Source organism: Trichomycterus rosablanca, chromosome 6, assembly GCF_030014385.1.
Source record: "Trichomycterus rosablanca isolate fTriRos1 chromosome 6, fTriRos1.hap1, whole genome shotgun sequence".
NCBI classification, from domain to species: Eukaryota; Metazoa; Chordata; class Actinopteri; order Siluriformes; family Trichomycteridae; genus Trichomycterus; species Trichomycterus rosablanca.
Window position 1 is genome coordinate 41,431,025 of NC_085993.1, and position 16,359 is coordinate 41,447,383.

At 39.3% G+C, this 16,359-nt stretch overlaps 1 protein-coding gene across 1 annotated transcript in view; it reads left to right on the plus strand.

The window, feature by feature from the left end:
* Window positions 1-14,778, plus strand: part of usp4 (ubiquitin specific peptidase 4 (proto-oncogene)) — an 18,722-nt gene extending 3,944 nt beyond the window's left edge. Inside the window, exons 5-22 of the mRNA XM_062997853.1 lie at window positions 341-486; window positions 1,047-1,108; window positions 1,196-1,342; window positions 3,206-3,323; window positions 3,458-3,631; window positions 3,776-3,934; window positions 4,625-4,849; window positions 5,898-5,981; window positions 6,079-6,173; window positions 6,277-6,459; window positions 6,605-6,831; window positions 7,539-7,766; window positions 7,860-7,930; window positions 8,019-8,134; window positions 8,246-8,395; window positions 11,122-11,225; window positions 12,317-12,405; window positions 13,109-14,778. Of these exons, the coding sequence (XP_062853923.1) occupies window positions 341-486; window positions 1,047-1,108; window positions 1,196-1,342; window positions 3,206-3,323; window positions 3,458-3,631; window positions 3,776-3,934; window positions 4,625-4,849; window positions 5,898-5,981; window positions 6,079-6,173; window positions 6,277-6,459; window positions 6,605-6,831; window positions 7,539-7,766; window positions 7,860-7,930; window positions 8,019-8,134; window positions 8,246-8,395; window positions 11,122-11,225; window positions 12,317-12,405; window positions 13,109-13,231 (2,501 nt within the window). The 3' untranslated portion in view covers window positions 13,232-14,778. The remainder of the gene's footprint in view (window positions 1-340; window positions 487-1,046; window positions 1,109-1,195; window positions 1,343-3,205; window positions 3,324-3,457; window positions 3,632-3,775; window positions 3,935-4,624; window positions 4,850-5,897; window positions 5,982-6,078; window positions 6,174-6,276; window positions 6,460-6,604; window positions 6,832-7,538; window positions 7,767-7,859; window positions 7,931-8,018; window positions 8,135-8,245; window positions 8,396-11,121; window positions 11,226-12,316; window positions 12,406-13,108) is intronic.
* The last annotated feature ends 1,581 nt before the right edge of the window (window positions 14,779-16,359 follow it).

Consider the following 16,359-nt stretch of genomic DNA (forward strand, 5'->3'; position numbering starts at 1 on the left):
GTTTTAGGTGTGAACAATATAAAATCAGATCAGCACTAATTTATTATAAGTTTTTAAACAATTGTGACTTTTGAATTAGCATTTTGTGAGTTTCGCCTATGGAATATGTGTCTGTTCAAAATAATTTGATTCTGCACCCACAGTATAAATATAGTTTTAGTCTCTTCTTAGTGCATTATTCTTAGAAAAATACCCACAATATCCAATAGCTACCGTTTGTAATATGAGATCTTGATGTAATTAAGTCTATTTTTGACAATATGTGACTGGTAACATCTAATTGCACCCCTATGGGCATCATAACTCTGCTCTTATTTCATTGTTTACTGTTTTTCCTCAGACACCATCGAGAAGGAGATGAGGTCTCTCTTTGATATCGCATCAGAAAAAGAGACGCGATTGTGGAATAAGTACATGAGTAACACCTACGAGCAATTAAACAAGCCTGACAGCACTGTTCAGGATGCTGGGCTTTTCCAGGGCCAGGTAAGATGTTACACAACCCTTAACTCTCCACATAATTCAATTCAATCACAAATTAATTGGTATAATTATCCACTGTTTTGATAATAAAGGATTTGTGATCTCTGGTCCCTATCTGATGAGTTAGAGGAGACGGTCTCACTGGGTTCTTGTGGTTTTTTTAGCCACTCTTATTTCTTCCCAACATCCCAAAACATGCTTGAAGTAGATGTACTGTAGTTGCAATCAAAAATATCACAGGATATTTTGTTAATGCCTCCATGTCATTATTATTCCACCCATTATTCTATATGGTCTTAAAACCATCTGCTCACCTGTATGAGCAAAAGTTGGGTTAAAACATGATTAAATTGGAACTTAATAACCACCTTTAATTTGCTTTCGCTGTAATGTGTTGTATAAACACACCCAGAGATTCAGTGCAAAAACAACCACAGTAAGTTGCTTGTAACTTATATATAAGGCTACCGATTGCAAGTAAATAAAGTCACGTACAGTGTGAGCAGTGCAGTGTTTCTGAGATTTTAGGTATGGGCACCATAAGCACTCTTGTCTGCCCTCAGGTGCTTGTGATTGAGAGAAAGAATGAAGATGGCACATGGCCCAGACAAGCCTCCCATCCCAAGTGAGCACATTTATATTTTTGCTTCACATTGGCTCCAGGTATCTTTTGCTAATAATGGTTTTCATTGAGAGATTTGATCACTTTCAGGTCCAGTACAGCCACATCCAGGACCTACACCACTTCACCGAAGCTCTCCTCCAATTCACCTGCCACTATTTCTTCTACAGTGACCAACGGAGACAGCAGTAGCAACTCAAGCTACATGCTAAACAACAGCAGCTCATCTGGTAACAGGTATGTACTTGCATCATACCAGATTTTGGTATTTGATTTCTGCTCTTTTTTTTTTTTTACATCTGAACATAGCACAAATGCAGTGAATCATCATCAGATAATGTGAAACGCCTATTAGAAAAGCTGAATTTTATTTATTTGTATTTACCTGCATATGAATGTTCTATGTACAGTGGGGCCAAAAAGTATTTAGTCAGCCACTGATTGTGCAAGTTCTCCTACTTAGAAAGATGAGAGAGGTCTGTAATTTTCATCATAGGTACACTTCAACTATGAGAGACAAAATGAGAAAAAAAAAATCCAGGAAATCACATTGTAGGATTTTTAAAGAATTTATTTGTAAATGATGGTGGAAAATAAGTATTTGGTCAATAACAAAAGTTCAACTCAATACTTTGTAACATAACCTTTGTTGGCAATGACAGAGGTCAAACGTTTCCTGTAAGTCTTCACCAGGTTTGCACACACTGTACCTGGTGTTTTGGCCCATTCCTCCATGCAGATCTCCTCTAGAGCAGTGATGTTTTGCGGCTGTCGCTGGGCAACACAGACTTTCAACTCCCTCCACAAATTTTCTCTGGGGTTGAGGTCTAGAGACTGGCTAGGCCACTCCAGGACCTTGAAATGCTTTTTACGGAGCCACTCCTTCGTTGCCCGAGCGGTGTGTTTGGGATCATTGTCATGCTGGAAGACCCAGCCACGTTCCATCTTCAATGCTCTCACTGATGGAAGGAGGTTTTGGCTTAAAATCTCACGATACATGGCCCCGTTCATTCTTCCCTTAACACGGATCAGTCGTCCTGTCCCCAAAGCATGATGTTTCCACCCCCATGCTTCACAGTAGGTATGGTGTTCTTGGGATGCAACTCGGCATTCTTCTTCCTCCAAACACGACGAGTTGAGTTTTTACCAAAAAGTTCCATTTTGGTTTCATCTGACCACATGATATTCTCCCAATCCTCTTCTGGATCATCCATATGCTCTCTGGCAAACTTCAGACGGGCCTGGACATGTACTGGCTTAAGCAGGGGGACACGCCTGGCACTGCAGGATTTGAGTCCCTCTCTGTGTAGTGTGTTACTGATGGTGGCCTTTGTTACTTTGGTCCCAGCTCTCTGCAGGTCATTCATCAGGTCCCTCCGTGTAGTTCTGGGATTTTTGCTCACCGTTCTCATGATCATTTTGACCCCACAGGATGAGATCTTGCATGGGGCCCCAGATCGAGGGAGATTATCAATGGTCTTGTATGTCTTCCATTTTCTTACAATTGCTCCCACAGTTGATTTATTCACACCAACCTGCTTGCCTATTGTGGATTCACTCTTCCCAGCCTGGTGCAGGTCTACAATTTTCTTCCTGGTGTCCTTCGACAGCTCTTTGGTCTTGGCCATGGTTGAGTTTGGAGTCTGACTGTTTGAGGCTGTGGACAGGTGTCTTTTATACAGATAACGAGGTCAAACAGGTGCCATTAATACAGGTAACGAGTGGAGGACAGAAGAGCTTCTTAAAGAAGAAGTTACAGGTCTGTGAGAGCCAGAAATCTTGCTTGTTTGTCGGTGACCAAATACTTATTTTCCACCATAATTTACAAATAAATTCTTTAAAAATCCTACAATGTGATTTCCTGGATTTTTTTTCCTCATTTTGTCTCTCATAGTTGAAGTGTACCTATGATGAAAATTACAGACCTCTCTCATCTTTCTAAGTAGGAGGACTTGCACAATCAGTGGCTGATTAAATACTTTTTGGCCCCACTGTATTTGCATATATTGGCATTTAAATCATAAAAACTTTCACATCTGTCATTTAATTGTGAAACCAGACTAAAGTGGTGGTTTTGATGACCTGTTCCTTTTTTTGCAGGTTGGGAGGCTACAGCTCTTACAGCTCATCATACAGTTACAGAGAGTCTGCGGCACAGCCTGGCCTTTGTGGCCTAAGCAATCTGGGCAACACCTGCTTTATGAACTCTGCACTCCAGGTTTACTTGGTTGTCTTTGCTAATTTGCTCACACCCACTGATGATTTTCTGATCTTACAAACATGTGTATTAAATACTGGGTGGTTAAACTTGTCTCTCAAGGTTTCTTTTTTTCTTGTGCTTATTAATTTCAGTGTCTGAGTAATTCGCCACCGCTAACAGAGTATTTCCTGGAGGACCAATATGAAGCGGAGATCAACCGTGAGAATCCATTAGGGATGCGAGGGGAGATCGCCGAGGCCTATGCAGATCTGATCAAACAGATGTGGCTCAGTCGGAGCAGCTACGTGGCTCCCAGGACTTTCAAAGTAAATTTTCATATTTGCATTTACTAACTGGCCAACATTTTCTTACTTGGATCAAGAGATGTGAGGTTTGGCCTATAAAAGTGCTCCTTTATGACCCTAAATCAAACATCATTAAACTTATTCTGGCTGGTCTTTTGTGTGCAGACACAGGTTGGCCGCTTTGCCCCTCAGTTCTCTGGGTACCAGCAGCAGGACTCTCAGGAATTGCTGGCCTTTTTGCTGGATGGCCTGCATGAAGACCTAAATCGGGTCAAGAAGAAGCCGTACTTGGCCCTGAGAGATGCAGAGGGACGGCCAGATGAGGTATCTCATAAATCAGTACAGTCAGGATGGTTTGTGGATGCGCTGAATTTTTTTCAGTAGATCTGACTACTACTACTTTTACTAATGTTTTCACATGCTTGTCTCTTTCTCTGGTCCCAATGTTTCTGGCACTACCCAGAAACATTGGGCACAAGACAGTTATACACTCTGGACAGGATGCCAATCCATCCTATCCTCACAGTAGGGAGAGCAGTAGGAACTAGTTCACTTTGTGCATAGTTTTGGGTAAACCAAGGTGCCTGGGGAAATCTCAAGAGAGAGATTGCGCTTCACTATGATGTAACTTCTCTCTGTTGACTACTGTTTAATAGGATTTATAAATGGTAGTTAAATCATAGTTGTTTGGGACAAAGTGGATGTAAACATAACCATTTATATACAGTTTTTACAAATTAAAACGTATTATTAATACATTTCCTGCCCCAAAATCTATCATGTAAAGGCCGCCCTATAAGTGACTTACAAGTTGTATTTAACTGGATGATTCAACAACACTTAATTGCAACTGCTGTGTTGTTCAGATAAACACAGTAGCATTCTGTTTAAAGAGGGTAAAATACTTTTAATGTTTTTCCTTCTTTCCAACCTGTTGTAACAGTTTTGTTTAGTCAACTCTGATGGCCTTTACAGTAAACCTGTCTTTACCTCAAACCTGTTTTACTTTACCAGATTGTAGCTAAGGAGGCTTGGACGAACCATCGGTTACGTAATGATTCCATCATCGTTGACATCTTTCACGGCCTGTTCAAGTCCACACTGGTCTGCCCCGAGTGTTCCAAAGTGTCTGTCACTTTTGACCCCTTCTGCTACCTCACTCTGCCTCTGCCCATGAAAAAGGACCGCACCATGGAGGTGTTTCTGGTCCGCAATGACCCTCAGTCTAAACCCATGCAAGTAAGTCCTTGGCCTTTTTTTTATTTCTATGCTTTGGGCATTGTCTAATTACATTAAATACAGTGAAAAACAGTATATAAATAGATATAAGCACTGGAAAGAAAAACTTGTATAAAATCTTTCAGCTCATTGAGGTTTGACAGCTTGCACGATGATTTCTTTAAATCCCACCTAAGAATTTTCTATAGTATTTACAATTAAGAACACTACTGATTCCAGGACTGATTCCTTAATTAAGCTTTGGTTGACTTGGAAGTGTTCCTTGGATCATTGTCTTGCTGGAAAGTCCTACTATCACTAAGGTATAATTTCAACTCTAAACACAGAATATTCCTCAAAATTCCTTAAAATGCCTTGGTATTCCTGTAAATCCATGATGCCAGTCTCACAGTCAAGATTGGCAGTTCCTGCAGCAGAAAAACACCTCCATGCTAGTCTGGGGTAGTTTTGTTTCTTGCACAGGACAAACAGCTCATCTGCATGACCAAACAGTTCACATTTTGATTCGTGACCCAATAGAAGTCAGGTGTTCCAGACATCTGCAGGCCTATCCAAAATTCATTCTGGAATATTCTGTGCAAATCAAATTCATTGCCATTGAAACAGGTTTCAGAAACATAATAGTTGTACAGTATACACATTCGAACCAATCCAGCAATTCTATGGGAGGTGAACCAGCCAGCTGCGGTTGCACTATATTTGCGTCCATAGTTGCCTTGTTATTAATAATACAAAAATGCACAGGGTAAATGTTGGCTCTAGTGCTTTCATGATGATTAAGCCTTTTATTAATTAGCCTGATGGGTTATGTGGCTAGCAGAAGGAATGTCAACAACCCAGCCCAGTTTTGCTTTGAACAGATTATTAGCTTATTATTATCATTAAGCCCAAATGATATAAATGGGATTATGTTTTACTGTTACCTTGTCGTTGTAAAAAGGAAATTTGTATATGGACAAATTTGACCTAAATGGTTAGTGTAGCCTATATGGTGGTGATGTACATTACACAATTTATATATTTTTATTGTGCATTCTGTTCTTTCCAGTTTCGTGTGGTAGTCCCCAAACTAGGTACAGTGGCAGATCTGTGCAGCGCATTGGCAAAACTGTCCGGAGTTCCTGCAGAAAATGTAAGACTAACATATTTGCATATTTAACATAATTAAAATTTTTTAATTTTGGTGTTGGTATTCATTGGTCTGTTTGCTGTTCTTGTTTTCTATCTAGATGGTTGTTGCAGATGTTTACAATCACCGTTTCCATAAAATTTACAAAAAAGAGGAAGGTCTTAACCACATCTTGGAAAAAGATGATATCTTTATGTATGTCATCATTAATTCAGCCTCACCTAGTTGACAACAAAACAAGTTTTTAGTGAATTATTTGGTTTATATTTTGATTTGACTCATTTCGTTGTATGTGTAGATACGAGGTGTTGGAGGAGGACAGTGATCGGATGAATCTGCCGGTGTACTTTAGAGAGAGACAAATGAAGCACAGTGGAGGCTCCTCAAGCGCCATGCTGTTTGGACAACCACTGCTCATCACAGTTCCTCGCCAAAACCTTACTCCCGACACTCTGTATGAACGCGTGCTGGAAAGAATTGGGTGAGTGCCCCCGTTAAAAGCAGGTGTGAGCTATGTGTACCTTCAGTTCACGCCACTTTCCTCACTGCTCTGTTTAATTTATTCTTGCTGTGCAAACTTTTTAAACATTTTCATGTGGTAACAATTGATTTGCACCTTTCTGCAGGCGCTATGTAAAGCACTTGCAGGGCACTGTAACGGAAAGCAAAGCAGCTGCTACAGCTACATCCTCCAATAGCCATTCACTGGATTGTGGAGCTTCAGCATCCAGCCACAAAGCAGGACTAAGTAGCACTAGCAGCTCGATGTCCAATGGAGCATCCTGTAGTGCTGGTTCCATTAATGACAGCAACCACTCGGAAACCTGCAACGGCCCCAATGGAGTGTGTGAACGTAAGACACACAAGTGTTCAAACATTGTGACCTATATATTAACGTATAAGTGTAGTTTCTATCTGGCCTAAATAGCTTTAAGATAAGTAGGTATAGATATAGGTCTTGGGGCAGTGGTCGAATGCGGTAGCAAACCATTGTGGAATGTTCAAACTTATGAGTTCGACTCATCAGAACCACCAACCTGGCCAGGAGCCACACAATCTCTGGCTGTGTTCGACAAAGAGAAGGTTAAATGGGGTCTCTTCTTGCTGCCACTGGATTATGCAATCTCCAGGAGAAGTCCAGGCATGTAGGGGTTCATGAAGCATAGTGTAGCTCTTCGTACACAATATGCTTCAATGTAGGAGCCCAACACTGGCAAGTAATAAAAAGCTGCTGCAAATTGGACATTTGTCAGAGGGGGCAGTGATCAGGCTCTCCTTAATCAGATTGGGGTTGTGCAAGCAGCAGCGGATTCACATTTGGAATTTAGAAATGACTAGTTTAAGAGATAAAGAGGAAAAATCCAGAAAACAAATTATATATGTTCTTACTACATTTCCTTTTTATTGCTTTTTTTTTTTATCACTTTTTTTGACTGTATACCTTTTTTTTTCTTTTTTAACTGGTCCATTCTGTGTCCTTTCTTTCTTTTTTCTATTTCTTTCCCACCTTTTTTTAGTTTATTGATTATAATGTTGGGTTATTTTCGGTCCTATTTACAGGCGAAGAAGAGGCCATGGATCACCAGGGCAGCCCAGATCCAGAAAGCAGCCAGTCAGAGACCGTGGATAAGGAAGATGAGGCCTCAGATTCTGAAAACAAACCCATCACTAAAAGTGGAAAATCTTGTTCCTCCCGGCCTAAACTCTTTTCTTTTAGTGTGGTGAACTCCTATGGCACGGCTAACATCAGTTCCTTACCATGCGATGGCAACAGCCTCAAACTCACACGTAACCACTTTATATCAACGTGCACAATTATTTTGGTCATGTTGTTGTGAATTGATTAAAATAACAAACCAAATAAACTGTTTGTGTTTTCAGCACATTCCACTTTAGCCATTGACTGGGACTCGGATACCAAGAAACTGTGCTACGATGAGCAGGAGGCAGAGGTTAGCTTGCTATACATGTTCTGTCTTTATTGAGATGGTAACATACCCGTTTTCAGAAGGATTTGAGCTTCTTTGTCTTTCTTTCAAGGCCTACGAAAAGCATGAGAGCATGATGCAGGCTCAGAAGAAAAAGGCCACAGTAGCTTTGAGGGAGTGCATTGAGCTCTTCACTACCATGGAGACTCTGGGCGAGCATGATCCTTGGTAAGGAATAATAATAGAAATAAGCACACTTTGAACAGTACTTTTTAAGACTTCTGAGCTAAAATTATTTTACATGAGCTTAGAGCCTGTTTCTGTTGTCTTACTTTGCAGGTACTGTCCCACTTGTAAAAAGCACCAGCAGGCCACTAAAAAATTTGATCTGTGGTCTCTACCCCGGGTACTGGTTGTGCATTTGAAACGTTTTTCCTACAACCGCTGCTGGAGAGACAAACTGGACACCGTGGTTGACTTCCCTATCAGGTCAGACAATAAGCTTTCAGGTCACACATTTGTTCCTGACTCCACTCTCTCCTTGTTTTAGTTTTTCTTTTTTTTCCCCACGGGGTCTACCCTATATTAGCTTGCACCTGCTTCCTCATAGACTCATGAGCCCAGTTACTTCCTTTTTATTAACTACAGCTATATATTTTCATTAGGCAGATTACCCTGCATTAAATTTGTATGCACCACAGCTGCCTATGAGTGGCTAGTGTTGTTTTGCTCAGTAGGAAAGGCAGGACTATCATGCTTTGTAGAACTCTGTTAGGCCGATTCTAAGGGCAAGTGACTGACAGGGGTCATGTTAGATTAAACATGCTGATCATAAAGTTTTGTAGTCTGATACAAAACACAAAAGCCTGTTCAAGATCATAAATGATCATAAAACTGTCGTACTGCCTAAATATCTGCACTCAATAGCATTACCCCATAATGAGCATTTTTCAATACATGTACCTATAAGCAAGCCTCAAGTGTTATGTCTCTCTATTGTTTCCTTTCCTTTTGAAAAGGACAGTGGTAGCTCAGCGGATAAGGTACTGGCTTAGTAATCGGAAGATTGCTGGTTGGCAAGGGCTCTTGAGCAAGGCGCTTAACCCTCAGTTGCTTGCATTGTATTTGCCACTGACTGTACGTCTGCTATATGCCGTAAACTACATTTTTTACTTATTAGCAGAAAATTTTAAATACCTTAAAGATTTTAAATACCTTTTATCAGGTTTATTGTATTGCTGCTGCTTGAAATTCCATAAAATGTAAAGATTTGTGCTTAACAGAAGCGTGTCAATGCACTGGCATCTGTAAGTATGTGCTATTGCAGATTTGCTAAAGGGGTACATAAAATGCTCATAGAGGGACCCTGTAAGCCTTGAGACACACTACAATCTTACAGTAGCAAAGGTCATTGAGGGACAGGGACAGTGTAGTCTTTCCATCGGATGGCAGCACGCTCCAACGAAATGACTTGCATGGTTTATTTATAGCACTGTCTAGACTGTGGATTAGGGTGTGATGCTGTGTTAAAGGTCTTAAGGGTTATTGATTTTACATGGGAATAAGTTAGCTGGGAGGATTTATCTGACAGTCTAGATTGAAATGCTGCAGGCACACTGAAGTAATGGGATGGGAAGTAGTGTTCTGTAATATTTTAAGTCATTCTCAGAATATGGTGTTAGGTAAAGAAAATGAAGCTGATAAATCACCTTAAGTGTTTAAAATGTTTATTTGACCAATTTGGTTTATCTGCACTCCTGTGTGTCAGAGGGAGTAGTGGTTGGTTCTACCAAAGAAATAGGGTAACAAAACACTGTATTAATAGTGCAAAATCTAAAGTATTTGGTCAAATAAAAGGTCAAACATGGGAGAATAAACACTTGTCATTAGGAGCAATTTAGCGACAGAGTATTGCTCCTGTGCAAATTTGTAGTAAATATGTTTGCATTTTCCAGTTAGTTACAATGATAACTAAAACATTATTTTTTATAATGTTGCTTTACTTTACTAATTGGTGCCTTTGCTGAACTGTTTCCAGAATAATAATTATTATAGATTTGGATCATAATATACACAGAGGAGTCGGTGGCTCGGTGGGTAGCACTGTCGCCTCACAGCAAGAAAGTCCTGGGTTCAATCCCCAGGTGGGGCGGTCCGGGTCCTTTCTCTGTGGAATTTGCATGTTCTCCCCGGGTCTGCGTGGGTTTACTCCAGGAGATCCGGATTCCTCCCACAGTCCAAAGACATGCAAGTGAGGTGAATTGGAGATACAAAATTGTCCAGGACTGTGTTCAATATAACCTTGTGAACTGAAGAATCTTGTGTAATGAGTAACTACCGTTCCTGTCATGAATGTAACCAAAGTGTAAAACATGAATTTCAGGGTTGTTTCTATACTGTGTTGCACTGGGACGCACAGAATAAAGACGGGCACAGGTGTACCTCTCTGATTACCAGTCAGTCTCAGGGGCATGACTGTGCAGCTGGTAAAAACCTGTTAAACACTAAACAGATAAAGTGATTTCACAGTAAAGTAGGCACTACTCTACCTTGAATGAGAAACAAAGAACAAAAGAACACTTAGAAAATTTGGATAAATTACATTTGTTTTTTTTCTTAAAGATACAAGAAAACCGTCTCAATAAGTACAGTTGTGTTCCGTTTGCCAAAACTGCATCCATTTTTCTTCCACCAATTCTCCTTTTCAGTTTCTAATTTAATGACATTGTTGTATCATATCCATGGCCAGGCAAAACACATACGCACAAGCTATCATTACCTTCTCCGCTGCGTGTCTGTCTGTTATTTATGCATTTATTTATGCCTGTCTGTTACTTTTGGGAAGATGCTGGGGCATTATGGTAAATGCAGTGCATGTAGCGAATTGCTGTGGCCTGTACTGTAGTTCTCCTCAGCAATTAAGGATTTCTTATTGACTTTTTTACTGTAGTGATTTTAGTGAGGCACAGCAACATTTTACTGTGATTACATTCCCCTAAAACTATGAACTATGTCCCTGCTGGTATTTGAGCAATAACCCCTGTTTTGTTTGTTAGGAAAGAGCCAACAATACATGCTTTTTTTTTGTTTATAAATGTAATAACGTAGTGATTCAGATTTTTTAGAACTCTGCATCCAGGATCACTTTTGCTTAAATTAGTTTGTTGAACAGATGACTTGGTGTGACGATAACACTAGCTTGTTTTTTCTCACAGGGATTTGAACATGTCTGAGTTTGTCTGCGACCCTAAAGCTGGCCCCTATATTTATGACCTTGTTGCTGTGTCCAACCACTATGGAGGAATGGGTGGAGGCCACTGTGAGTTATTAATATGTATCTTTCTTATAAGCTGTTACATCCTCTACAGAAAGTGAATCACATTTACAGCTAAACCAGTTAATATTTACTCAGCTTATCTGATTCTCTGTGTGCAGCACAATGTTGCCATTGTTCATCTGGGTTATATTTATCAACGGCATGTCGATTCATGTTTACTCACACACTAATACCTAGGGCCAATTTGTACCAGTCACTTTACTGATCTGTTAGTATACAGACATAATGCTGATTTAGCCAATGGATTTCTCTGTATACTTTGTACCCCCTTACCCATTCCATCAATGGAAAGGGACCTCATACCGCCCCTCACTGACCTCCCAGTGTGGTGCCTTTTGATTTTCTGTAACTCTGTTTATGTTTTCTATGTTTCACATGTCACCATTTTATTAAAATCAGTTGCGGACTGTTTTACCAGTCAAGGGTCTGTATTGTTTTTGCCCCACCCATACTGCCTATAGTATTTTGGTACGCTTGGTCCCTGGGCAAGAAGGGCGATCAAATTTAGCTTGGGTACTTAGATAAAGTACATGTAATTTAGCAATGGAAAAGCCACTAAATGTGGGAGCCTTACCGTACTGCAGGGTACCATGCAGTAGAAAATGGTCGTAGGTGTACAAAAGCAACAAATGGGCTACAGTCACAATAAATTTGTATGCAAGATATAGCTTAGTCATTATTGAGTGGACATTTCAGATGTACCAAATGTAACTAATTAAATGCTTGATGACCATGACGGTTAAAAATATTACACCATACCTGACCTCAACTGTTACGAGCAACATTAGACACTCTCTTGACAACATTAGACATAAAGTGTTAAACAGTAATTACAACAACTGATTAATTCCCAGTTAAAGGCCAATAAATGTATTTGCATGTTTTCCCCAAATGTCGTAAAAAAAATTCAGTGCTTCCTTTATAAACTCAACAGTAAAAATAGTGGCTTAAAAATGCATCATCTTGCATTTGCTCCTGATAAAAAAAAAAAAGAATACTTGTGTTGCTTAGATTTTGTATTTTTGGTTGCACAATCAGTGTTTTTTTTGTACTTCATTCTCTTCCTCTTACAGACACAGCATATGCTAAGAACAAGAGTGATGGGAAATGGTACTACTTTGATGACAGCAGTGTGTCCTCTGCCTCTGAGGATCAGATAGTAGTAAGTTTTTTTTTTTTTTTTTTTTTTTTTTTTTTTTTTTTTTTTTTTTTTTTTTTTTTTTTTTTTTTTTTCTTCTTTTTTTATGTTGTGTTTTTGTTTTTGTTTTCTTTTACTGGAACCAAAGGGCACAAGCCTATCTTACACTACAAGTGCTGGTTGGTTGCAACTAACGTTGAACGTTTTAGAGGCCCTTTTAGAGGCCCTTGAGTCAATCAAATTTAAACAAAATAAAATATTATCATTTTAAAGACAGGTCTGTTCACTAGCATTTAAACAAGATAAACAAGCCGTCCAGTAGTGAGGTTTTATTTATATAGCGTTTGTAAGAAAAGGGACACCGGTCACCACATGTCATTTAAACGTTAAAATCCACAGTATTCAAATATGCTCTTGTCCACAAAAAGCTGCAATGACTGCATGTGATTAATTCCCCCATGCAGGCATTTGACCTGAAGTTACCAGTGTGTTTAACCAGTCTAGTTCTTTAAAAGCGTAAGATGATTCATGAATTTATATAAAGATTTTGCTTGACCGAGATCAGAACCTGTAGCCGTATACCATTTTTGTGTTTAGAAAAATCTGTTGTACCAAGCCCTCAAACAATACAAAAAATGCTGTAGATCAGACTCTCCCCAGCATTGTTTTTGCCTTGTTTTTTTGAAGTGCTGTATTTGTTTACATGATTCTCTCTGTTCTATTCCAGACTAAGGCAGCCTACGTGCTGTTCTACCAACGACGAGACGGAGAGTGCCCATCAGGATCGGCTCCCTCCGCAGCACTCGGAGGAGCCTCTGAGTCCCAGGATGACCGCATGGACACCAACTGAGATTTGGTAGTTTTTAGGCACAGCTCTGAATAACAGCTGAATGCTTTATGAACAGGTTTCTCAGTGACTTTGGCGGTCCAGCCGTTTTTTGCGTTGTTTGAAATTTTTTCCACACATATACCACAGCGTATTTGCCACAAGCCAGAAAGGATCATTTAAAAAAAGAATTTAAAAAATCAATAAATAAATTGTTTAGTTTAAAGTGTGATGACAGACTTTGTCTATGGACAATACAGCCCACAGAGCACTGCTTGTTCGTTTAAAAAGAGGAAGATGAAAGGGCGGGAGACGGAAACAGAACTTCTTGGTGGAAATGTTGAAAAGTTGCTTAAATGATTTTTGTGAAAGCAGAATTTCCCTCGGTGGTAAAGTTTGAAACAGAAAGGAGCCACGTGCATTGTGTTGCATCAACCAAAGCTTTAAGAGTATGCCTAGATTTAGTCTCGATGTATGCAAACCTTCGTTGAATTTCTTTTTCCCCTGAACTCTGAATTAAGCATTTTGTAATGTGCCTCATGAAGACTAGAAAAACAAAACAAACAAAACAGAAAACGCAGAATGCTTTTTGACAGAAAACTTTTACTTAAATATGGGGATTTCTTTTCTTTACACATACTTCATTAGAAAGCTGGTGTGGATAGTATAGGCTAAATAAGCAGATATTCATTGCTGAGCTCTCTCTCAAATCTTAGCACTAGTTGCCTTTCTGCCCCAAGAATTCTAAAATGAGGGGCTTTAGAGTACATTGCTCATTCTAGTTTACACATTCTGCTTGAAGAAAAGGCACTGAAATGTATGGCACAGTATTTCTTTGGCTAAGAAAAAAACATTTGCAATTCTTTATGCTTACGCTTCTTAATCTTCCGGTTTGGAGGATTGTAATATTTAGTTTGACGTGGTTGTTCCTCTCTCCTGAAAGAGTCGATATAGAGGAGAGGTTTATCCAGACACTGGTTGAAATGGGTGCTAAATTTGCAAAGCTTGAAAAAGTCTCAGCAGGGTGGGGGCAGGGGGTGCAATATCAAGGCACCTTCAAAATAAATTACATATTTCATTCTTTGCTGAATCATGCATTTTATTGGTTGCAGCATTATTTTCTTTGGAGTGTTCTTTAGTTACTGATAAATTCTGCACTTACTGGCAGTCAATCTTTAAGGCTACCAAGTGTGCATACATCATTAATCCTCTGAGTTTGAGTGGAAAATCAGCAAGTACGCGTCTAAAAATGGAACGAAAATGGAACTGTCTCACGTTGCCCCCCCTCACTCAGTCAAGCTGTGACATATGCTCGAGATGATCCTTCAAATGTATAAAAAACATGCAGCCTACAGTAATAACGTAGGGGCCAATGCATTTGTATCCAACACATCAATGTAACATCCATCATATGGATCAGTTTTTCAAAGACGTTGCATAGATGTAAATAGTCACATACTATCAGCAAACTAGGATGCGTTCGTTGTGTTTTAATATTTATCATGGCAATATGTTCAACCCCTGATTTTGAAATATTCAGAACAAGAATAAAGAATTGGAGTCTGATTTAAGTCATGTTTACTTCTGATCGTTTTACAGCACCAATCCTAATGAATTGATTAATTACTGTTAGAGATACCAGATGCCTCTGACACACTGAAGTGTGGCTTGCACTTGTGCATTGACTTCATCCACTGTTGTGACCCAGCTGACTAAAAGTAACACTGATGTATAGCAAACACCACTATTCTATGATAACTGGAAATGTCTGAATATTGCCATAAATTACTAATAAAACAGCAGCTGATGTTAGAATTAAGTAGATGTTCGGTGGTAGCCATAAGTTATATTAACCTATTACCAATGGGATTCAGGGTTTGGGTCTTATGGGCAATAGGGGTCTACATACACGAATGGCTATGTCTGGGATTGGGGGGGGGTGTGGCTAAGGCCCCGCGATGGATTGGCATCTGGTCCACGGTATGTTACTGCATTGCGTCTTGTAGTTGTTGGCGACACCAACCCCATCCCCATCATGACCCTTACCAGAAGAAAGTGGTGGTAAAACATCAATCATAAAAAAATTTAGGGAGTCTGAAGAAATCTCTGTGTACAGGGTAAGATCTATTTGAGGGCATTGCTTTCAAACTTGTCATGGTTCTGTACTGGATATTGCCACACAGGTTTTTGGATAACTTTGATCACTCAATTTATTTTTTATGATTTATTACTGCGTTATCCTGCTCAAGGTTGTGATGGGTCAGGTTTTCCTGTTATCATTGGGTGCAATGTTGTAACACACCTTACAAGTAAAGTTACTTACTAAGTAAATGTGTTAAATACATAGTATAATTGTTAGTGTGGTGTCGGTTTATTGGAATGCATTGGAGGATCAATCACAGTTTATGATCTAAACCAGCTGTTGATCTTGCCGCTTATCTTTGACCCTGAGATACGTTGCAAAATCTCTTAAATGTTTTAATATCATTACCTGATATAATTTTCTTCAGTTGACCAGGACTAGGATAATGCAGTCATAAAACATGAAAATGGAGTGAATAATTGGTTGTCATAAGCTTGCATTACAGGTTCCAGATACTCAAACATGGTCCTAAACCACTTGGATTTCTGTTTTTTTTTGGCAGCATCTAGGAGAGGTGGCTGCTCCTGTGCTTTTCAAAAACATATGTTCTTAGTACTATGTACAGGTGTGACGACTTAATGAATGATTTAGACTAGAACTACTGAGATCATAAATAATCAAAACTACCTAATTGATATTAAATTTGTAATGCACTTAAAAAAAAAAAAGTTATAAAAAAACTTAAATCTTGTAAACATGACCCATTTATCTCATACTCATCCCCTAATATTTATTTTACAAACTTGTATAATATGGGCCATGCTTTTATTTTCCTTTTTGCTCTTTTCTTATTGGCTGTATGTTCATATAAGCATGCTGTCATTGGCAGCCTACTTTATTTTTAAAGAAAACCCCATGAAGGTCAGATTTGTCCTAAATCAGGAAATTAGGACAGTCTTTAGTAACCTGTATATAACTGTAAAGCTCTGGGGCCAGGTTAGCTTTTAGTAGTTGAGGTAATTGGTGACAATATGCAATTAAAGTTTTCTGGAGCCAATCTCTCAATGAC